At 41.3% G+C, this 26,034-nt stretch overlaps 1 protein-coding gene across 3 annotated transcripts in view; it reads left to right on the forward strand.

Moving 5' to 3' along the window:
* LOC139443407 (uncharacterized) overlaps nt 1-26,034 on the forward strand; it is a 167,006-nt gene that overhangs the window by 133,549 nt on the left and 7,423 nt on the right. For all 3 annotated transcript variants that reach the window (XM_071224395.1, XM_071224396.1, XM_071224397.1), the window contains 6 exons: nt 1,020-1,159; nt 5,469-5,571; nt 5,856-5,968; nt 10,528-10,712; nt 14,819-14,925; nt 21,064-21,208. In XM_071224395.1, the coding sequence (XP_071080496.1) occupies nt 1,020-1,159; nt 5,469-5,571; nt 5,856-5,968; nt 10,528-10,712; nt 14,819-14,925; nt 21,064-21,208 (793 nt within the window). The remainder of the gene's footprint in view (nt 1-1,019; nt 1,160-5,468; nt 5,572-5,855; nt 5,969-10,527; nt 10,713-14,818; nt 14,926-21,063; nt 21,209-26,034) is intronic.

Here is a 26,034-nt window from a genome sequence, read left to right on the forward strand (position 1 = left end):
AATACTGTTCAAAGCAGAGTAATCCAAACTCACTCACTAACTCACATTGGCCCTGGGTAAAGTAGGACACTGTTGTTAGGGGAGGTAATGATCCTTGTGAAACAAATTCCGCTTTTTAGAAAAACTGTACTAATAACAAATACTTGTCCAAGCTGACTCATTCTTTTTTTTATCATTTGATTCCTGATACCACAAATTAGAGATTCCAGACAAACTCCATTTTGTGTGTTGTCTGAGTTGCTTTAGTTGGTGATTTGACATGAAACTTGGAGCCTACTGTCTCCGGGTAATGACCTTATCAAGGCACACAGTGTCGAGTCTCCCTTACACTGTCTCCGAGCTGCTGTATATCTTTCATCAATGAATAATTTGTCTTGCTCCCTTGCACTGTGATGAATGAGCGTCAACTGTCTTGTTTTGTGATTGTGGGAGGATGCCAGCATCACTTTACTACCAGTCTGTGCCCCAAATGTCCGAGTCCATTGGCATAGATTGTCTCTTGGCATCATTTTCTGTATATCAGTATATCTACATTTATACTGAACAATCAATATTAGGAATCATGAATTTTTGGGGCATATTTTTATGAAATTGTGTGCTCACTAGTCTTTACTAATAGAAATACCCCCAATACCTATTCATGATCCCTATAATTTTTTGTGTAGTATGTATGGAATTTCCTAGCTGTATGTTGTAGAATATACACAATTATACATATACCATGAATTTGGAAATTACTGTTCTGATTGGTCAATCAGAGGTTTCAAATCACCTTAACCACCTCTGATTAAAACAGGGAGTTAAATTCCAATTTCATTTTAGCATGGTTAAATATACAGGAAAGTTTAATGACTAGTGGCTGAAGTCACAGATTGTCAGTCATAAATGTTTGTGATAATTGTTTTGTCATCACAGTTTTGTTTTAAGTTCCAGATACCAGAGCTCTCCTCCAAACAGGTGAAAAATAAGTGACAATAATTAAGTAACATTCTTTGAAAGAGTATTGTCCCTTGTTCCAGGTGCCCCATCTTCCCAGCCACAGTTGGAGGAAGGCAAGCTGATGCTGGAGACACTGCAAGGCTTTGTCATGTTCGTCAAGAAGAACTGTACGATACTGTATGTGTCCGACACTATAGAGCAACACCTGGGTCTCAAACAGGTGAGTGTACAGGATTCTGTATGTGTCTGACACTATAGAGCAGCACCTGGGTCTCAAACAGGTGAGTGTACAGGATTCTGTATGTGTCTGACACTATAGAACAACACCTGGGTCTCAAACAGGTGAGTGTACAGGATTCTGTATGTGTCTGACACTATAGAGCAACACCTGGGTCTCAAACAGGTGAGTGTACAGGATTCTGTATGTGTCTGACACTATAGAACAACACCTGGGTCTCAAACAGGTGAGTGTGTACAGGATTCTGTATGTGTCTGACACTATAGAGCAACACCTGGGTCTCAAACAGGTGAGTGTACAGGATTCTGTATGTGTCCGACACTATAGAGCAGCATCTGGGTCTCAAACAGGTGAGTGTACAGGATTCTGTATGTGTCTGACACTATAGAACAACACCTGGGTCTCAAGCAGGTGAGTGTACAGGATTCTGTATGTGTCTGACACTATAGAGCAACACCTGGGTCTGAAACAGGTGAGTGTACAGGATTCTGTATGTGTCTGACACTATAGAGCAGCACCTGGGTCTCAAACAGGTGAGTGTACAGGGTTCTGTATGTGTCTGACACTATAGAGCAACACCTGGGTCTCAAACAGGTGAGTGTACAGGATTCTGTATGTGTCTGACACTATAGAACAACACCTGGGTCTCAAGCAGGTGAGTGTACAGGATTCTGTATGTGTCTGACACTATAGAGCAGCACCTGGGTCTCAAACAGGTGAGTGTACAGGGTTCTGTATGTGTCTGACACTATAGAACAACACCTGGGTCTCAAACAGGTGAGTGTACAGGATTCTGTATGTGTCTGACACTATAGAACAACACCTGGGTCTCAAACAGGTGAGTGTACAGGATTCTGTATGTGTCTGACACTATAGAACAACACCTGGGTCTCAAACAGGTGAGTGTACAGGATTCTGTATGTGTCCGACACTATAGAGCAGCATCTGGGTCTCAAACAGGTGAGTGTACAGGATTCTGTATGTGTCTGACACTATAGAACAACACCTGGGTCTCAAGCAGGTGAGTGTACAGGATTCTGTATGTGTCTGACACTATAGAGCAGCACCTGGGTCTCAAACAGGTGAGTGTACAGGGTTCTGTATGTGTCTGACACTATAGAGCAACACCTGGGTCTCAAACAGGTGAGTGTACAGGATTCTGTATGTGTCTGACACTATAGAACAACACCTGGGTCTCAAGCAGGTGAGTGTACAGGATTCTGTATGTGTCTGACACTATAGAGCAGCACCTGGGTCTCAAACAGGTGAGTGTACAGGGTTCTGTATGTGTCTGACACTATAGAACAACACCTGGGTCTCAAACAGGTGAGTGTACAGGATTCTGTATGTGTCCGACACGAGAGCAACACCTGGGTCTCAAACAGGTGAGTGTGTCTGACACTATAGAACAACACCTGGGTCTCAAACAGGTGAGTGTACAGGATTCTGTATGTGTCTGACACTATAGAACAACACCTGGGTCTCAAACAGGTGAGTGTACAGGATTCTGTATGTGTCCGACACTATAGAGCAGCATCTGGGTCTCAAACAGGTGAGTGTACAGGATTCTGTATGTGTCTGACACTATAGAACAACACCTGGGTCTCAAGCAGGTGAGTGTACAGGATTCTGTATGTGTCTGACACTATAGAGCAGCACCTGGGTCTCAAACAGGTGAGTGTACAGGGTTCTGTATGTGTCTGACACTATAGAACAACACCTGGGTCTCAAACAGGTGAGTGTACAGGATTCTGTATGTGTCCGACACGAGAGCAACACCTGGGTCTCAAACAGGTGAGTGTACAGGATTCTGTATGTGTCTGACACTATAGAACAACACCTGGGTCTCAAACAGGTGAGTGTACAGGATTCTGTATGTGTCTGACACTATAGAACAACACCTGGGTCTCAAACAGGTGAGTGTACAGGATTCTGTATGTGTCTGACACTATAGAACAACACCTGGGTCTCAAACAGGTGAGTGTACAGGATTCTGTATGTGTCTGACACTATAGAACAACACCTGGGTCTCAAACAGGTGAGTGTACAGGATTCTGTATGTGTCTGACACTATAGAACAACACCTGGGTCTCAAGCAGGTGAGTGTACAGGATTCTGTATGTGTCTGACACTATAGAGCAGCACCTGGGTCTCAAACAGGTGAGTGTACAGGGTTCTGTATGTGTCTGACACTATAGAACAACACCTGGGTCTCAAACAGGTGAGTGTACAGGATTCTGTATGTGTCCGACACGAGAGCAACACCTGGGTCTCAAACAGGTGAGTGTGTCTGACACTATAGAACAACACCTGGGTCTCAAACAGGTGAGTGTACAGGATTCTGTATGTGTCTGACACTATAGAACAACACCTGGGTCTCAAACAGGTGAGTGTACAGGATTCTGTATGTGTCCGACACTATAGAGCAGCATCTGGGTCTCAAACAGGTGAGTGTACAGGATTCTGTATGTGTCTGACACTATAGCGCAACACCTGGGTCTCAAACAGGTGAGTGTGTCTGACACTATAGAGCAACACCTGGGTCTCGAGCAGGTGAGTGTGTACAGGATTCTGTATGTGTCTGACACGATAGCGCAACACCTGGGTCTCAAACAGGTGAGTGTGTCTGACACTATAGAGCAACACCTGGGTCTCAAACAGGTGAGTGTGTACAGGATTCTGTATGTGTCTGACACTATAGAGCAAGACCTGGGTCTGAAACAGGTGAGTGTACAGGATTCTGTATGTGTCTGACACTATAGAACAACACCTGGGTCTCAAACAGGTGAGTGTGTCTGACACTATAGAGCAACACCTGGGTCTCAAACAGGTGAGTGTGTACAGGATTCTGTATGTGTCTGACACTATAGAGCAAGACCTGGGTCTGAAACAGGTGAGTGTACAGGATTCTGTATGTGTCTGACACTATAGAACAACACCTGGGTCTGAAACAGGTGAGTGTGTACAGGATTCTGTATGTGTCCGACACTATAGAGCAACATCTGGGTCTCAAACAGGTGAGTGTACAGGATTCTGTATGTGTCTGACACTATAGAGCAACATCTGGGTCTCAAACAGGTGAGTGTACATGATTCTGTATGTGTCTGACACTATAGAGCAACACCTGGGTCTCAAACAGGTGAGTGTACAGGATTCTGTATGTGTCCGACACTATAGAACAACACCTTGGTCTCAAACAGGTGAGTGTGTCCGACACTATAGAACAACACCTGGGTCTCAAACAGGTGAGTGTACAGGATTCTGTATGTGTCTGACACTATAGAGCAACACCTGGGTCTCAAACAGGTGAGTGTACAGGATTCTGTATGTGTCTGACACGATAGCGCAACACCTGGGTCTCAAACAGGTGAGTGTACAGGATTCTGTATGTGTCTGACACTATAGAGCAACACCTGGGTCTCAAACAGGTGAGAGTGTACAGGATTCTGTATTTGTCTGACACTATAGAACATCACCTGGGTCTCAAACAGGTGAGTGTGTACTGTCAAATGAGGATTTATGAATCTACGTTTCGGTGTAAGGACATATGGTGTAACACATACACAACAGTTTTGTGCAGTGTTTATGAACTGGAGGTTGACAGAGAGCCAATGTTTAATATACCTGCCTGCCCAACAGTCCGAGTTGGTCTATTTTGCTGACTGATGGTCAGTTTTGCAAAGTTGCACTCCTGATGGTTGGAAGTTAAAGTAAGTTAGTTGACAATCCACCAGTTTATTGTTACTTTCTGAGAACGAACATAAAATAGTACTAACGTTTACCCATTTGTAACTTTTTTTAGCAAGCCTTGAACATTCTGGACTGGCAACATTTTATCTGGTCTGGAAGCTTTGTCAATGTTGCCGGTTGGGTTTTCTGACTGAAATTTGGTGGAAATTTATGCACTTAGAGAGAAATCCGAAGCATGGGAGTATACAGACCAAATTATACCATCTCATCCTACCAGGTACCCATTCACTGCTGAGTGAACACAGGCATAGTTTAATCAATGTCTAGCACTTGCTTAAGAAGGCACCACATGTGTACTGTGCTTCAGTGCAAGCCACGACAGAAGCTCTAGGAACTATCAGAAGTCAAACTAACGAACACAGACACCCATCCACCTACTCTCTGCCACCAACATTGCTCAACTTCACCTGATTAGTGATCTGTGTTCTGTACCCAGGACACATGTCACTATGTTTTGTTATAGTGATAATTGTAATGTGATTAATGCTATTTGTTTTACAACTATGTGTATAATGTTGGTATACACATTTATTTGCTCCAGGAAAACCTCCTGGGAACGTCTCTGATCCACATCATCCACCCAGAAGATGTGGGAGAGCTGTCGAAGCAGTTTACCGTCTCTGTACCCACCCCTACAGCTGATGGTAAGAAAAGGCATGAAGTTTGATCTGTAGTGTACATATATTTCATCATGTGGACATTTGCCTCACAAAATAATGAGAATTCAAAATTCAAAGTCAGTTTTATAATAGAAGAAAATCCTATTGAGCTTTGAAATTTGAGGTAGTCAAATTGTAGATTATAGATACCTCTTATTTTAATTTGGAAATGATCATACGCAGTTAGAAGTCTTCAAATATCAGTAAATGTGCAGAATCACAATAACAATGGGATGTATTTTAACTCGTTCATTTTCCTGACAATTCAGCGTCGGCAAATGTCAAGGACATTCTCCAGTCAGAGCAGAAATGCTCTTTCCTCATACGGATGAAGTTTCAGTTTGGTAAAAATGATGTGAGGAGTCGTCAGACAGGCTTCGTGGTAAGTATGCTGCTCTGTGTGTATAGCATTGGAAGCACTGTGACAAAATAAATAGTCATACATTCTGCCTGACATCCAATACACATCAACACACAAGACACACTATCTCACATATTCCCTTGATATATACATGTATATCCACTACTCATCAGCACATACAAGACACTCCATCACACATATTCCCTTGCTATATACATATATATCCACTTCTCATCAACACAAAAGACACACTATCACACATATTCCCTTGCTATATACATATATATCCACTACTCATCAACACAAAAGACACACTATCACACATATTGCCTTGATATATACATGTATATCCACTACTCATCAACACACACAAGACACACTATCACACATATTCCCTTGATATATCCATGTGTATCCACTACTCATCAACACACATAAGACACACTATCTCACATATTGCCTTGATATATACATCTATATCCACTACTCATCAACACACACAAGACACGCTATCTCACATATTCCCTTGATATATACATGTATATCCACTACTCATCAACACACATAAGACACACTATCTCACATATTCCCTTGATATATACATGTATATCCTCTACTCATCAACACACACAAGACACACTATCACACATATTGCCTTGATATATACATGTGTATCCACTACTCATCAACACCATCTTCCTGAGGCAAAGGAGTTAACTCTTTCATCACTGGCTGCCCCAGAGTTATGTCCCTTGAAACCCTGCAGTCCCTGACACTGACAAGGCCTGTACACTGGCCTCCCTGGCAGTATTATTGGAAAATCACACCATCATTTTTAATGCACTTTTTCGACCAGAAACTTGCTTTTAATATACATTGATCATATACCATTGTAAAGAGGATTAAGTATACTTTAATATTCTTTGTTGTTATTGTCTCTAACCTTTGTCATTATCTAATTACAGGTGTTTACAAGTGAAATAAAACTTGAAAACACTGAAAAAATGAAAACAGACAATGAATTTTGGCTCAAATTGTATTAAAAATCACAAAACTAAATCACAGATACAAGGTAAACATAACACAGTGGTCTTGTCATCTTGGACGGCACAGGTAATCGCAGGTGTTACAGGTAAATTCTCTTCATGCACATCTGTAAACAAATAAACAAGTTTACAACTCTTGGTACTGACTTTGTTTTCTATACTGATGTCACATATTACTTATGATACACCTACAGCCTCTTAGGTAAACTCGTTAACACAGGTAAACTTGTTAACGCAGGTAAACTCGTTAACACAGGTAAAAACAAATATTTGATTTATTTTGTTCTTTTTCAGGATTTGAAACAAAAATTCAGTATTTAAGTTTTTAAAAAGTAATTTATCACATTACATGAACATTGAACCACAGCTACTATAAGAATGACATCACAGGGAAGATATCACAGATTGATCTGAAGAGGGAAAGATTGTAAAAGGACAGAAAGATCGTAAATTCAAGTTCTGCAAATATAAAAGTTGTGATAACATATTTACAATACACTGCTATTTACAACTGCATAATAAATTATCAGTACTTTATTAAATCAATTAATAAATAAATAATTTATACAGTTACTAAAATTTAAATTAAGATGTAAAAAACAAGAGAACAAACATGATTATAGAAATAAATTTTATTCAAATTGAGCGAAATATAAGGACATACGACAAACCGGCAAACTACAATTCGGATTGCGATCAGAAAAATAAATTTAAAAAAAAGAAACAAATACGTCATGCCACTCACCTTTGTTGTTGTTGTGATCGCTCGTTCACGTGGAGGCTGCATTCTCATTCGTCGCACTGATAATCTGTTCAAACACAGAATCATTGTAAAACAGTTGGAAAAAATCAATAGCATGACTCTTCACTCACCGTACGTGTCAATATATATATATTCTTGAGTCCGGTCGCCTCTTCAAAATCCCTCATGTCTCCACTGTTGTGGTCCCTCTGCCACTCCCATTCTTGAAAGTTGGCGGGGGGGACACCTCGTCGAAACCGTCAAAATCTTCACCAAAATATTCGCGAAATTCCCTCTCCCCTTCGCTTAAATTATTCAATTCAAACACATTATTATTCCCGATAGAGTCGTTGTTAATCATCTGATCGCTATCCGAATCGTAGTTGGCCGCCATTACGCTTGATTTACGATTCAAGCGAGAAAAATACCTGTCGCGAAAACAGGTGACATCCGCGATTTTCGCGCCAAAAAGACGGGGAAATTCCATAGAATGACGTGTCAATCACGTGTAGATCTCGTTTCCATATTTAGAACGAGATTACACACGAGAAAGGAAGTAGAAAGAGCGATTTTGTAAACACGCTCGCGCCGCCCGATTTATCGGGCAGCCGGGTGTGGGGCTTGGACTGTTCTCGCCCGATTTTTCGGGCAGCCGGGTACTGGGACACGGTTTTTGCTGCCCGATAAATCGGGCAGTCGGGGCGAAAGGGTTAACTGACTATAAAAGTCCAGTTTCAACCCTTGCCGAACTAGGCTGGTATTATGGAGTTACATTTTGGCTGGACTAACGAGTCTATGCATAGTCCAATCAAAATCGCGCACAGAAATCAAAATCTGGTTCGTAAACTGTCGTGCAGATTTCGATCGATTGCAGGATTTGCAAAACATGTGCATCGCAAATTCGTTATCAGCAGATAATTTCTAAATCCTTTCATGTTTTTAATCAAGGTGCTCACGTGATTTGATGGATTTCGCGATGTAAGACCCGTTTAATCACAATATAGATCTTGATTATCGATCAGATGGTCCTGACTGGGCACCACCATTTTGTGTGAAGCAAACGCAAGTGATGCGAGAGGTGGAATCTGATTGGTCAACAGGAGAAGCTTAGAACGGATATAATTGGTAATAGCCAATGGTGGCGCAACGATCGAGCCCAGTAATTCCAGCCTAGTTTGGCAAGGGTGGAAACTGGACTTTTAAAGTCAGTTAACTTCCTTGCCTAGGGGAGAGGCATCAACACACACAAGACACGCTATCACACATATTCCCTTGATATATACATGTACATCCACTACTCATCACAAATTCCCTTGACATATTCATGTACATCCACTACTCATCACAAATTCCCTTGACATATTCACGTATATCCACTACTCATCACAAATTCCCTTGACATATTCATGTATATCCACTACTCATCACAAATTCCCTTGACATATTCACGTATATCCACTACTCATCACAAATTCCCTTGACATATTCACGTATATCCACTACTCATCACAAATTCCCTTGACATATTCACGTATATCCACTACTCATCACAAATTCCCTTGACATATTCACGTATATCCACTACTCATCACAAATTCCCTTGACATATTCACGTATATCCACTACTCATCACAAATTCCCTTGACATATTCACGTATATCCACTACTCATCACAAATTCCCTTGACATATTCACGTATATCCACTACTCATCACAAATTCCCTTGACATATTCACGTATATCCACTACTCATCACAAATTCCCTTGACATATTCACGTATATCCACTACTCATCACAAATTCCCTTGACATATTCATGTATATCCACTACTCATCAACACACACAAGACACACTGCTAGTTCCGGCCTTTACCATGAGACTGCTTCAAGGCACTTCTTTGTACATATGGAAGGAGCACAATCTAGTTATACATGTTTATGCCCATGAAAGATGAGAAGGTTTGTTTGGTAATTAAACACACACACACACACACACAACCACATTCCAGGTTGCGTAACTGGCTTGATGGAGTGTGTGGTGTAGCTGATGCCCTCTTCCTCATGTAGTTAACCTCTGCCCTGCCAGGGGCGCTCAGTGTAACCAGACTAGTATTCTCTCCTGCTCATACCGGCACTCACTCGCACACTCCCGTAGGTATCAGGGTTATTCCTTCTTTGCTTCAAAGACACACAGGTGGCAGTAAAAACTCTTATGTATTGAAACAGAAACATACCGAATGTGAGAATGTTAAATGTAACTATGTGGGAAGGTTCTCCAGTAAATTGATTTATTGACTTCCTGCGGTCGAAATGTATGCTGTTGGCTCCCTGAGTTGGCTTTGGTTTTGTGTATCAATAAGTATGAAACTTGTCAAGATAAGCCCTTTATGTAGGATGTCAATACAGGTCTCAATGCAGGTATGCTCAATCTGGACCAAAGTCTCTTTGTTCTATTTGTCATAGAAATATGATATATATGTGTATGAATTATTTATTTCTTGTCTGTTTGCTCTTTATTAATTATCTTTGATACAGAGGGCATAATTTGAAATATCTGTAAACTATAAGTTTGTTCTTTTGCTCTTTGTTAATTATCTTTAATGCACTGGGCATAATTTGACACATCTATAAACTATTTATTGCCTTTCTATGTTAGCTCTTTATTAATTATTTTTGGTCATAATTTGAAATATCTATATACTGTTTACATATTTCTGTTTGTGTTTGACATCTGTATTTGATGTACAGTGTATTATGTGAATTACCTACAAACTGTATATTTTGTTCCGCAGCTTGTACACTGGACAGGCCGCCTGAGATTACGAGCCTCCAGAAAGGCATGCGGCTATGCCATTGAAGGCCTTGTGTGCATGTGTCAGCCCCTGCAGACAAGCGCCCTCCTGGAGATTAGGATGGGAGGGAACATGTTCATGAGCAGACATGACCTTGGGATGAAGTTTACATATTGTGATCCCAGGTACGCCTGCACTTGCTTCTCTCTTCCTGCATGGTGTTCTGTGTGACCTGGGACAGCCTTGCTGTGTTTGTTTTATGTCTGTTCATTGATAAATACTCCAGGAGGGGTCATGCAAACTACTATAGTGGTTGACAGTAGGGGTTGGACGAGTCCAAATTTACTACCCGGGTACCCGACCCTACCTTGGTACCTGCTATGGCCCTGGCACAAACTATGAAGATACATGTACAACACGTTCTGCTCATGTATACACTGATGGTTACTGAGGCTTGATCTTTCGTTCACTCAATCATATTAAAGCCAGAAGGAATGTGTGCATGGTCAGAAAGAATTGCAAACATAAACAACTTGCAGTGTAACCATGGAGTTTTTTGTTATTATCATTGAACAATATATCACATGATCGCCTTGATATAAATATCCACTTCTCTAACCACGGGTCTGGGTAGTCCTGTGGGTACCCGGGTCCTACTCAGGACCCATTCGACCCGAGTACCCAAGTTACCCGTCCTAGCCCTGGTTAATTCATGAAAAACAGACAGATTTCCACCCGTAACCCTTTTTTCAAATTTTGCCTGGGTTAGGGCAACCTTACCCTAACCCTAACCCTACCCCTAACCCTAACCCTAACCCTAACCCTAACCCTAACCCTAACCCTAACCAACATAATTGATTTTTCTAGCCAGGGGTTATGATTTTTCAAAAGTTTGAGGCAGGGGTTTCAGGCAGAAGTTTTACCTGAAAAACAATGCATGTCTGGTGGAAAATGAAACACAATCAGACAGATCAGACACTATAACTACCTGATCTTCATTGGTTGGTTGTTATGTCCAGCATGCATGATATACTTGGTACTGTAGCTTAAATGGATAGAATTATCATTAAACTGCCCGCATGTTATCAGAAATGAGCGGGCCACTGTAACTTGATAATGCCCTCATATTACTTGACGACGAGCTATTATCACGCCCATTGTTAGGTGATGTCATAGGATAGGGATAGGTGGCGTCACGTTCAATAGTGACATCATCTGGTTTGTTCTATGACGTTTCTATATTTGTAAAAGTGGGTCAGTGACATTTGTGTTGATTGCAGTAAATGTTTCAAAACCGATATTGTTGTTCCTTTTTATTTGATAACAAATCCCATCCATTTTAGTTATAATAAAGGCAACGCTATTTTTAAGGGCTTTATCATTTGCAGAAGCCCTCGGTGTTTTCAACTGCCCTCCTTTGTCGGGCAGTTAATGGAAGACCTCAGGCTTCTGCAAATGATAATGCCCTGAAAAATAGCGTTACCCTTATACTATTATGGAACAGTCAAACCCTGTCTGTCTCGAACTCAGTGTGTCGAATCCCTGGTTGTGTCGTAGCGCTAAGCTGTTTCATACAACAGCTCCCAGTCCTGGCAAACCCTTACTTTATTTATCAACCAAATGTGTCAAACTGGAAGTGTAAAATTCCCTGTGGTCCTGGAGTTAAAGTATGTTCAAATTTTCCCTGTTAAATGAAAATCAATTTTGTTGATAAACATGACTTAGCACAAAGATATACCTCACATGGCTTATGGGATACGAAAGCCTATATCATCTGACAGGTTAACTAAGCATGATTGGTTGTTTGCAGAATATGAATAGTTGCATGATACCACAGTTGGTGCTCACACTATCAACCCCTTGTTTATCTGTCTGGTGGCCTAAAATAGTATACATGAGATCGGGTACCAGAGGGTCACGCCTGGTTCCGGTGTCTCTCTTTAGTGTCCTTACTGTAATCTCTCAGTCTTAATCTCTCAACAAATAACACCTTCAAGACACACATGGTGCAGGAGTAGTCCCAGGTGAGGAGGTGAGGTGAGGTGAAATTGGGTTTAACGTCGCGTCCAAGATTATTACACTTATATAGCGACGTGCATGCACGTGTGTGTGTGTGTGTGGCTGCTTGTACTAGTCCGGACTGAAGCTGATTTATAGTGCTAGCCCACTGAGATACCATGCCACAGTTTAACATGAATACCCCACTCAGACACAGTATACTGACTCCGAGCAGACCAGTCCTTATTTTAGCCCCTTAATGCTGATCGCCAGACAGGCTAACAACAAGTACCATCTTTTAGCGTCTTTTGGTTTGACGCTGCCGGGGATCAAACCCCGGACCTTCCGCTCTGTCACAAGACCACGGAGGCGGTCCTCAGGTGATCAGAATCCCTGTGGGAGCACCTGTCCACAACAGGTGAACATGATGATGCTTGATGGTATATTGGGCCCAAGAGATCCGGGTTAGAATTGGTCTTCAGCAACCCATGCTTGTCGTGAGAGTCAACGGGATCGGGTGGTCAGACTTGCTGACTTGGTTGATGCATGTCATTGTATCCCAATTGCGTGGATTGATGCTCATGATGTCAATAACTGGATTGTCTGCTCCAGACTCTATTATTTACAGGGCGTTAAACAACAACCAAACAATGATGGTACATGAACCACGTCTTTGTCGTCATGTTGTTAGAGATATATCAGTGTAAAAACATAATCTTGTCAGTTTTGCTGGAAAGTGCTTACTCAGCAACAAGCATCATGATAGTCAGATAGTCAGATATGCCCTTATGTGAGAAATGTCTGTTCTTATATTTTGTAGTTAGTGCTATGTCTTGATTGGCGTGTGTGGCTGGTTGCATAATTGTGTGCGTGGGGGCGGTGGTGTGGTGGTGCGGTGCGTGAGTGCGTGCGTCGGAGCAGACAATCCAGTTAATGACATCATGAGCATCGATCCACGCAATTGGGATACGATGACATGCATCAACCAAGTCAGCAAGCCTGCCCACCCGATCGCGTGCGTGCGGATGACCCACAGAAACCAGCTATGAAATGTATGGTGTGTAACAACCCTGTTTCTATTCTTATAAAATAGCCTACAGTAAAATGTGCCTGTATGACAGAAATGCATGGAAATTTGGAGTGCTCAGGTAGACCAGACCGGTGGATGTTTATGTAAACTCTGTCACAGTGCAGGGTCGTGTGTGGAGTGTTCAGTGAGATAACAGATGACATCAAGTAATAACATTCATCAGGGATGAGGCTAAACAAGCAGACATCCTCACAATAGATCCCTACATTTACTTTTCCGACGATCACAATAGATGTAACATTCCGTGGCTACGGCAGTAAATTAGTTTAAAAAAGGATGTAACCAGACCCTGAGGCTTATTGCCAGAACACATGAGTATATTCATGTGTGGTTTCTAGCATCAGCAATACAAGTCCACGGCATATTCTAATGACTGAGGCACATTTCTGTTTGTACTTTGATGAGGTAACAGTGTGGGTATAAATAAATACAGACAGCACAAAACCTGACAGGTTGTTATAGAAGTTAAACCACAAGGGCATAAAACAAAAACCTTGCTTCCTGCATATCAGCATGTTTCTCAGGCTGTCAAGACATTGTCATGCTTTGGCTCCTAACAGAACCACCGATGTTGGAACCTAAATGAATTATATATACACATGATGGTGGTTGCTATGAACAGTGCTGCACACTTTGTGGAATATCTAAAGGTGTCCAAGGATGATTTCATGGAAACTTTGTGACCATTTTTGTTTCTTGGTGGGAAGGACATTTTTGGAGAGGGGTCTAGTATTTTGAAAAAAGGGGTGTGCGTGACTGAAGTCATGAAGTTGACAAGATCAGGGGTTAATACTGGTGGATAGTAGGGTGTCTAAAATAGGTGGTCTACACATCAAAAGACCTTCTCTAGATCCCCAGTGTTTTGGATGTGGAATTGAGTTCTGAACTGAAGTGGGAAAAGTTCCTTATTCTGCTTCTGTTAAACTTTTCTGTATATCAAGGAACAATCTAGGAAACATGTAAAACAGTCCAAAAATTGATTTTGCTGTTAAGGAATCAGTTTTTGGTCTGAAGGAAAATTGCAGTGAAGAGATGAAATTTATGTATCAGACAGTTTCAGGAAATTTAGGAACAGTTGGTTGTGGAACTGAACTCCCACAGATAATTTGGGGATAGAATAATCACGGGAATGTTTGTTGTTTGATTGCATTAACAGGTTTGATTCTGCTGGACGTATTCAAATTAGAAACATTTCTGTCACAGAATCATCACACTGATTGGCTACGAACCAAATGAGGTGATTGGCAAGACAGCTTACTACTTTCACAATCCACTCGATGCCTCGAAAGTCAGCGACTGTCACTCCAACTGTAAGTATTACCTTAGATTGAGTGAGTATGGTTTTGCGCCGCTTTTAGTAATATTCCAGCAATATCACAGTGGTGGAAACCAGAAATGGGCTTCACACATTGTACCCATGTCGGGAATCGAACCCGGGTTTTCGGCGTGACGAGCGAACGCTTTAACCACTAGGCTACCCGACCACCCCTAAGTATTACCCTAAGGACTGACCAGTTAATATTCAGGTTGAGGTACGGTTTTAGTTTGAGACAGAATAAATTCTCAGTCTGCAATGTAAAACATACAAGCCAAAGATTTTCTTTTGATCCATGGCCCATTATTTTCCAGAACATCCAGAGTGATTAAATATGTCGAGTGAACAAATAATGTATTTGTTGTAGAACTGGAGGACATTTTCTTTCAGCATTGTCAGGAACAGATTATGTTTTTAGTACAAAAATACTGCCCCCTCCCCAATATCTCATTGTAGACCCCTTATCTCTCTAACCTTTGGTGATGAAAATAGAACTTTAAGTACTTAATAGAAATCTGAGAGGATGAAGTCAGTTGTGAGAGGGAGGGTCCAGTATGTGCTGCATTGTACACTGTGGAATCTGATAGTTGTGAACAGGACATCGAAGTCCTGGTTGACTACCTAGGACAGGTAAAGTAAAGTGTAGGCTGAGACACCTTCATGGACGTAGTCTGTAGGAGTAATGAGGTGAGGTGAAATGGGGTTTAACGGCGCGTCCAAGATTATTGCTTGTGTGTGTGTGTGTGTGTTAGTGTGTTAGTTAGTGTGTTAGTGTGTTAGTGTGTGTGTGTGTGTCAGTGTGTGTGTGTGTGTGTCAGTGTGTGTGTGTGTGTGTGTGTGTGTGTGTGTGTGTGTGTGTGTGTGTGTGTGTGTGTGTGTGTGTGTGTGTGTGTGTGTGTGTGTGTGTGTTGTAGGGAAGGGGGGCAGGGGGCTTCTTGTACTAGTCCGGACTGATGCCGATTTATAGTGCAAGCCCACTGAGATACCATGTCACAGTTTAACATGAACACTCCACTCAGACACAGTGTTCTGACTATGAGCCGACCAGTCCTTGTTTTAGCCCCTTAATGCCGAGCGCCAGACAGGGTAACAACAAGTACCATCTTTTAACATCTTTTGGTATGACGCGGCCGGGGATCAAACCCGGACCTTCCGCTCTGTGTGCTGACACTCTACTAACTAAACCATGGAGGTGTGATTGTTTACATATCGTTATCATATAGCTTGAATATTGCTGAGTGCATGTTAAACAAACAAACATTCCCATCACCACATGCTAGTAATAGCTGACCAAGATGAGGACAGGATGTGTCATCATGCCCCAAAGATGTGAATTGTTGCTCATGATGTCGACCACCAGTTTCCAGGGCCAGTCTCGGTTATTTATAAATCACCATGTTATAGTTGGTACCTGTGGCAGAAAACAACATTCACCCAAACATCTATATCATTACATTCACTTACATGGACAATTACATTTGTATTAATCTTCTAACACATTTCTTTCCTTCTGCATGGGGAAATAAGGTGTAAAATAATCTGTAAATGAAGAAATGTGATTGGTCTTACCTAAATGCTCTGTTCTTTATGCTATTTTGCCAGTTGAGCATTTAAAATGTAAACTCCACTCAAACACAGTATACTGACACCGATACCACATTTTATTGTCATTTGGTATGACACACCTGTGGATCAAACCCAGACCTTCGTCTCTCTGGGCAGGTGCTCTATCCACCTGGCCATGGGTCCATTGTCCATGAGGAGTTGCAGGCAGTGTTTGCAGTTCACATACGGAAATGATCCATGGGTAGTTAGAGGCAGTGTTTGCAGTTCACATACGGAAATGATCCATGGGTAGTTAGAGGCAGTGTTTGCAGTTCACATACGGAAATGATCCATGGGTAGTTAGAGGCAGTGTTTGCAGTTCACATACGGAAATGATCCATGAGTAGTTAGAGGCAGTGTTTGCAGTTCTCATACGGAGATGGTCCATTGGTAGTTAGAGGCAGTGTTTCAGTTCACATAAGGAGATGGTCCATTGGTAGTTAGAGGCAGTGTTTGCAGTTCACATACGGAAATGATCCATGGGTAGTTAGAGGCAGTGTTTGCAGTTCACATACGGAAATGATCCATGGGTAGTTAGAGGCAGTGTTTGCAGTTCACATACGGAAATGATCCATGGGTAGTAAGAGGCAGTGTTTGCAGTTCACATACGGAAATGATCCATGGGTAGTTAGAGGCAGTGTTTGCAGTTCACATACGGAAATGATCCATGGGTAGTTAGAGGCAGTGTTTGCAGTTCACATACGGAAATGATCCATGGGTAGTTAGAGGCAGTGTTTGCAGTTCACATACGGAAATGATCCATGGGTAGTTAGAGGCAGTGTTTGCAGTTCACATACGGAAATGATCCATGGGTAGTTAGAGGCAGTGTTTGCAGTTCACATACGGAAATGATCCATGGGTAGTTAGAGGCAGTGTTTGCAGTTCACATACGGAAATGATCCATGGGTAGTTAGAGGCAGTGTTTGCAGTTCACATACGGAAATGATCCATGGGTAGTTAGAGGCAGTGTTTCAGTTCACATAAGGAGATGGTCCATTGGTAGTTAGAGGCAGTGTTTCAGTTCACATAAGGAGATGGTCCATTGGTAGTTAGAGGCAGTGTTTGCAGTTCACATACGGAAATGATCCATGGGTAGTTAGAGGCAGTGTTTGCAGTTCACATACGGAAATGATCCATGGGTAGTTAGAGGCAGTGTTTGCAGTTCACATACGGAAATGATCCATGGGTAGTAAGAGGCAGTGTTTGCAGTTCACATACGGAAATGATCCATGGGTAGTTAGAGGCAGTGTTTGCAGTTCACATACGGAAATGATCCATGGGTAGTTAGAGGCAGTGTTTGCAGTTCACATACGGAAATGATCCATGGGTAGTTAGAGGCAGTGTTTGCAGTTCACATACGGAAATGATCCATGGGTAGTTAGAGGCAGTGTTTGCAGTTCACATACGGAAATGATCCATGAGTAGTTAGAGGCAGTGTTTGCAGTTCACATACGGAGATGGTCCATTGGTAGTTAGAGGCAGTGTTTCAGTTCACATACGGAAATGATCCATGGGTAGTTAGAGGCAGTGTTTCAGTTCACATACGGAGATGGTCCATTGGTAGTTAGAGGCAGTGTTTGCAGTTCACATAAGGAGATGGTCCATGGGTAGTTAGAGGCAGTGTTTCAGTGCACATATGGAGATGGTCCATGAGTAGTTAGAGGCAGTGTTTCAGTTCACATATGGAGATGGTCCATAGGAAGTTCGAGGCAGTGTTTCAGGTTACATATGGAGATTGTCCATGAGTAGTTAGAGGCATACATACCTCCAAACCCCAAAGTCATGCTTGGTTGCAGTGTTATGACAGCAGTTATTGATGTGCTAATATCATATTTCAGTACAAGATACATTCTTAATTGTACTTCTAATACATGATGTTGACATATCAGTGCAATACTTGTTTTGACATTTTGCCGGAATTGTTTTTCAAGGGTACATAACTGCTATGTACATTTCTGAAGCCTAAATATTATGATAAAGGAACAAGTGGCACTCACTCTAAATTGGCATAACACTGTGAGCACCCTAGGTTTAATAGGTCTCTAGCAAGCTGTGCTAGTTGTAAGGGGTGACTGACCTCTTAGCCTGTTAAATTAATTTGAAGAATTTCATGAAGTGAAGTACAACAGTTCTTTATTTTGAGTTTTCTCCTCTTTAATTAAAGTTTTATGGAATATTGTTTTTAATTTCTAAGTTGTGAGATACGTCTGTATACACCTGTATAGTTTTATTCATTCTGAAACCTATCTGAATTTTACAAATTTGAATTATATCTACAAAATCAACCTATTTTCACAAATTTGTGCAGTTGTTGCTCTTGCAGACATCCCAAAAAATCTTGTATGTTCGAAAATATTAGTCTATTCAACTTAATTACAGAATTGCCATAAATTGTTTGCTTAGAAATTTCACAATGTTGTATGCATTTATTTATCAAAAAAACAAAAATATAAATAAAATGTGAATTTTAATCCCAAAAGGATTAAGTAAAGTGTGTTATCGTGTGACAAGCATGCATTGCTGTGGACCTACACAGGTGACTAAATGGATTGGGTAGTCAGGCTCTGTGACTGTTGAATGTGTGTCATCATACCCTAACGACATGGATCATTGTTCATAGTATCAATCACTGGATCGTCTGGTTGGGTTTGATTATTTACAGGCTGTTGTCATATAGCTGGAATATTGCTGAGTGCAGCGTTAAATAAACAAGCAAACATCAGATCTCACATCGGCACAATGTGTAAAGTCCATATAGGCATGACCACCAGTAATGCTGGGCTATTGCTAACAGCAGTGTACAACCATGGTCACTCTGTAATACCAGTCTGCCTCCGTGGTCTAGTGGTAGAGCATCCGCCAAGAGAGTGGAAGGTCCGGGGTTTGATCCCCGGCCGCGTCATACCAAAAGACGTTAAAAGATGGTACTTGTTGTTATCGTGTCTGGCGCTTGGTGTTAAGAGGCTAAAACAAGGACTGGTTGGCTCAGTGTCAGTATACTGTGTCTGAGTGGGGTATTCATCTTAAACTGTGGCATGGTATCTCTGTGAGCTAGCACTATAAATCAGCATCAGTCCACACACACACACACACACACACACACACACACACACACACACACACACACACACACACACACACACACACACACACACACACACACACACACTGTAATACCAATATTGGCACACACACACACTGCAATACTAATATTGGCACCCATGCTTGCCATAAAAGGTGACTGACAGGATCGGGTGTTCAGGCTCGCTGACTTGGTTGATGCATCTCATCGATCCCAATTGCGTGGATCGATGCTCATGATGTCACTCACTGGATAGTCTGGTCCAGACACGATTATATACAGACCGCCATCATATGGCCGGAATATTGCTGAGTGCGGCATTAAACAACAAACAAACAAAACCAATATTGGCCCTCCAAGGTACTGAAAGTCTCTTATCGAGCATAGGAATTCACTCTCCTTCAAAATGCTTATAATAAGAACCATAGAGAACACAAGGCGTAGGCAGCTTATTACTGCTTGATCACATGACTGAGATGATGAAACTCTGGGTACTGATGCAGTATAGTGATGCAACACAGAACACTTCCAACCTAAATGTCAACTCCTTCAAAATAGAATGAAATTCCACACACACAATACTCACACTATGAAGCAGCCATGTTGGCAGGGATGTTTCTGATGAAAGACCAGTCTGGTTTGCTTCAGATATCCGCTGTTTTGGGGGTGAATGTAGTGTACTCATCGGGAGATGAATGGGGGGGAGTGGAACTTAGGGTGATGGGGGATCTATATGCGTAGGTGCACGTAACAAACATGTACATGTTTCAGCCAGGCTTATCAGGGTTGTGTCGTCTATATAAGATAGTGGACGGGGGAGATGCTTGTTGTTGTATGGGGTGAGGGAATGCACTCTCTCAGAGCCAGACTGCTCACCTGTATCAAGTAACAATGTACAGGTAATTAGCGGGCATGCACATTCAGTGCAACTCCCAATCTTCGGTTTGCACAGGTAGGAACTTGTAAAGTGCGCATGTGATTATTTTGGGTAAGTTATTCAATATTACGAGTTACTAACATTTAAAAGATAATTATAATATTGTTATGTCACATATTTTGTTAATTTTAGTTTATATTTTTGCTAATAAAGAAATGCCTAGAAAATTCATTCATTTGATGTCTCATGTTGACAACATTCTATATAATTCCATCATACTTCATTATATTTCTTACAGGGTTAAAAAAATATATTTTGGGGGGTTTGGGTGATGTTCATAAATATTCCGTTTCCTTGGCAACAACGAAAACCCTGTTATTAAAACACAGGTCATTAGATTGAATCCATGACTGTGACAGGTGGAGCTGATACGCGTGTACAGACAAAGAAACATTAACAAGAGTAGGAGACCTTTTTTCAACAGTGAGATGAGATGATTGTCTTTACATGTGAGCAGAGAATTTATGTGACGGATTCATCTGTTCAAGTTGCACTGCTTTGTCTTTCAGTGATTGTTAAAGGAACATCAGTGAGCAAGTACTATCGCTTCTTTGGGAAGACGGGAGACTGGGTTTGGCTTCAGACCCGTGCTACCATCATCTATAACACTGCCAACAAACCACAGTATGTCATCTGCATGAACTATGTCATTGGGTGAGTACTTTCGCTGATATCAGGGATCGATTTGATCGTTGTTTGGAGACCCTTAAGCTGTGATAGACAACTGCATTGTTGTTGGTAGACTTCTTAGCTCTATGGGTCATTTTGATCATTGAAGATACACCTCTAAACTCTATTAGATGATTTGATTGGTATTGGTAGAACTCATTTGGTGATTGTAGGTTGAACTCTAAACTCTATTAATCAATTTGATCATTCAAACTAGACTTTAACCTCAATAAATCAATTTGATCATTGTAAGTAGACTTTAAGCTTTATTAATCAATTTGATCATTGTATGTAGACATTAAGCTGTATTAATCAGTTTGATCGGTGTAAGTAGACTTTAAGCTCTATTAATCAATTTGATCACTGTAAATAGACTTTAAGCTCTATTAATCAATTTGATCATTGTAAATACACTTTAAGCTTTATCAATCAATTTGATCATTGTAAATAGACTTTAAGCTCTGTTAATCAATTTGATTATTGTATGTTGACATTAAGCTCTTATTTGATCAATATAGGTAGATTTCTAAGCTGTAATTTGATCATCATTATAGGAAGACCTCTTTAGCTCTATTAATCAATTTGATCATTGTAAGTAGAATTTAAGCTCTATCAATCAATTGATAATTGTAAGTCAACTTTAAGCTCTGTTAATCAGTTTGATTGTTGTAAGTAGACTTTAAGCTCTATTAATCAATTTGATTGTTGTAAGTAGACTTTAAGCTCTATTAATCAATTTGATTGTTGTATGTAGACTTTAAGCTCTATTAATCAATTTGATAATTGTAAGTCAACTTTAAGCTCTGTTACTGGTAATCAGTTTGATTGTTGTAAGTAGACTTTAAGCTCTGTGAATTGATTTCACCATTGTTGGTAGGTCTCTAAGTGATTTAATACTGGTGTCGATAGATCTCCACAAGAACATCACTTGAATTCTTCAAGGTCTGAAGATCTAAAAAAAATCATCCCTTGAATTGTTCAAGATCTGAATATCTCAAAGACAGATTAATCAATTGATTGATGTCAGTTAACATGCAAATGTGATTAGTATATTTGATCAAGACTGGTAGAGCTTTAGTTTAGGCTTTCTTGCTGACTCTGCAGTTTATATGACTTTGCACAATATTCTATATAATTGTATGTGGTAAATGTTTTAGAGGACTGTAACATTTGCTTCATGGTTCTTATCATTCCTGCATTGGTCAGTGATTCCAGCGTGATGTTGGCTTCAGCTGCATGGGGAGGACACTGACAGGAACTTGTAGTGTTGCTTTGTTAAACAAGTTGAGTGAGAAGATAGGGTAGATGTTGTGTCATGGAATGGGAAGATAAGGTAGATGTTGTGTCATGGAATGGGAAGATAAGGTAGATGTTGTGTTATGGAATGGGAAGATAAGGTAGATGTTGTGTTATGGAGTGGGAAGATAAGGTAGATGTTGTGTTATGGAATGGGAAGATAAGGTAGATGTTGTGTTATGGAATGGGAAGATAAGGTAGATGTTGTGTTATGGAGTGGGAAGATAAGGTAGATGTGTCATGGAATGAGAAGATAAGGTAGATGTTGTGTTATGGAATGGGAAGATAAGGTAGATGTTGTGTTATGGAGTGGGAAGATAAGGTAGATGTTGTGTTATGGAGTGGGAAGATGGGGTAGATGAATCATGGGTGGATGAGTGTGGGTGGGTGTACTGATGAATCAGTGACAAATAGATGGATGGTTTTGTGATATATGGATAAGTGGATGGATGGATAGATGGATGGATTACTTGATAAATGGTTGGATGGATGGATTGTGACAGATGGACAGGTAGAAGGGGTATAGTTGGGGAGATATGTATGCGTAGATGGTTATATGGATCATTTGATAAGGAGATGATCGCTTGGATGAATTGAATTATTTCACTGTAAGTCCCCTATAACTAAATACAACTGAATCCCCTCTAATCCTGCTGTTCCTGGTAAGACATGATCACTTAACTGTGAGGTATGGTTGAAGCTGCCAGGACCGCCATTCCTGCTGCCATCTTTAATGTACATGATGCATCACTTCACTAATGTATGCCATTCTCCAGCGCCACAGAGCTGCACGTACACACTCTCTTTTTGCTGGACTTCTTCCCCCCCATGCTGAATGCTGCATATTTGCATGTGCAATTACAACAGGGAGAGTGTGCTGAAATCATTGTTCCCCTCTGATGATGGTTTGATTAATTCTGACATTTGACAATCCTGTGTGCCATTATGTACGGGACAAAATAACCTGATAGTTACACGACCTGTACTCTTGTGAACAATCTGCTTTATCATCACACAGGAGTCTCATATCAGGGACTGATAAAGAAATACAACATTTCAAAATATTTTTGTAGCTCTGTATTGGAATAGAGGAACATTTTCCATTTCACCAAACTCCATGTTTTCTTTGTTTGATGAAAGATAGAATCTGAAATGATTAAAATCATATCTAAACTGGGATTTCTTATTTTTGACAATATTGTCTGCCTGGAGAGCGGAAGGTTGGCGGTTCGGCCCCGGCCGCGTCATACCAAAAGGCATTAAGAGATGGTACCTGTTGTTACCCTGCCTGGCGCTCATCTTTAAGGGGCTAAAACAAGGACTGGTCAGCTCAGAGTCAGTATAATGTGTCTGGATGAGGTATTGATGTTAAACTGCGGCATGGTATCTTAGTGAGCTAGCACTATAAAAGGTTCACCCCCAATTGTCAGACGTCATATTTGTAAACAGGCAACTATTGCTTGACTAACCAACCTTGACTAATCCTGGTATAAGCTGTCTGAGAAATGGGATGTCTGACAAATGGGAGGTTACCCTATAAACCCAACATTTGTCTGGGCTAGTACAAGCAGCCATAAAGTCATGTGCATTCATGTCGCAATGTTAGTGCAATAATCTTGAAAGCAAGTTCCTTTAACCACACCTTTTGACAACATTAGACGTTCAACCAACCCCATGTCAACATATGAAGAATGGGAGGAGTGTTTCACACTGTATGTAGCAATAGTGAAGCTTTATGTAAGGTCTAAGGTCATACCATAGTTGACATGTTGCACCCATGTTGGGATCAAACCCTGGATTTCTGTGACGTCTCTAGGCAACAAGCACCACCCTGTACAGAGAAACTCCATTATCACATGGTACCATTCGTGCTGTTTCATGTGTGTCGCGATTATCTAATCCTGGGTACAGAGTCATGTCCATTTTGTTGTTGATTTTTTTATGCCACAGTCAGTTGTGTCTGGGTGGCCTACAAATAAACCAGTCAAACCAGAAGTTGCTACCAGCAATGTTCCCTGGGGTACGACATGCGGCAACTTGTCACTGAATCTGACCATCTGATACATTTTAACTGCCTCTTACAACAAAGTGCAGGCTACATGGGCCTTGAAATCCCCAGTGTGCTGCTCCATGTCTATATGCTCTCATGTAGACAGGAATTGTCAGGGTTTCCATGCTAACAGTCTGTACCAACCTACGCACCAATCTACCCCTCAATCTACCCATAAATCTACCCACCAATCTACCCACCAGTCTACCAATCAAACTCCCCACCTGCCTCCCAGTCTACCCATCAATCTACCCATCAATCTTCCCACCAATCTACCCACCAATCTACCCATCAATCTACCCACCAATCTACCCATCAATCTAACCACCAATCTACCCATCAATCTACCCACCAATCTACCCATCAATCTACCCACCAATCTACCCACCAATCTACCCATCAGTGTACCCACCAGTCTACCCACCAATCTAACTATCAATCTACCCACCAATCTAACCATCAATCTACCCACCAATCACCCACCAGTCTACCCATCAATCTACCCATCAATCTACCCACCATTCTACCCACCAGTCTACCCATCAATCTACCCATCAATCTACCCATCAATCTACCCACCAATCTACCCATCAATCTACCCACCAATCTACCCATCAATCTACCCATCAATCTACCCACCAATCTACCCATCAATCTACCCACCAATCTACCCACCAATCTACCCATCAATCTACCCACCAGTCTACCCATCAATCTACCCACCAATCTACCCATCAATCTACCCACCAATCTACCCATCAATCTACCCATCAATCTACCCATCAATCTACCCACCAATCTACCCACCAATCTACCCATCAATCTACCCACCAGTCTACCCACCAATCTACCCATCAATCTACCCATCAATCTACCCATCAATCTACCCATCAATCTACCCACCAATCTACCCATCAATCTACCCATCAATCTACCCACCAATCTACCCACCAGTCTACCCATCAATCTACCCATCAATCTACCCACCAATCTACCCACCAATCTACCCATCAATCTACCCACCAATCTACCCATCAATCTACCCACCAATCTACCCATCAATCTACCCACCAATCTACCCACCAATCTACCCATCAATCTACCCACCAGTCTACCCATCAATCTACCCACCAATCTACCCATCAATCTACCCATCAATCTACCCATCAATCTACCCATCAATCTACCCACCAGTCTACTCATCAATCTACCCATCAATCTTCCCATCAATCTACCCACCAATCTACCCATCAATCTACCCATCAATCTACCCACCAATCTACCCACCAATCTACCCACCAATCTACCCATCAATCTACCCACCAATCTACCCATCAATCTACCCACCTATCTACGTCATCCTATGGAAATATTGGTCAGTGGGGTGACATAAAGAACTGACTCTCTTGTGCTGACGTCCTGTTATTCGAGGGGAAGGACAAAGACTCATAGATTCCCCATTTCG

Source organism: Haliotis cracherodii, unplaced genomic scaffold (genome assembly GCF_022045235.1).
Source record: "Haliotis cracherodii isolate W230 unplaced genomic scaffold, xgHalCrac1.p SCAF_5, whole genome shotgun sequence".
Lineage (NCBI taxonomy): Eukaryota > Metazoa > Mollusca > Gastropoda > Lepetellida > Haliotidae > Haliotis > Haliotis cracherodii.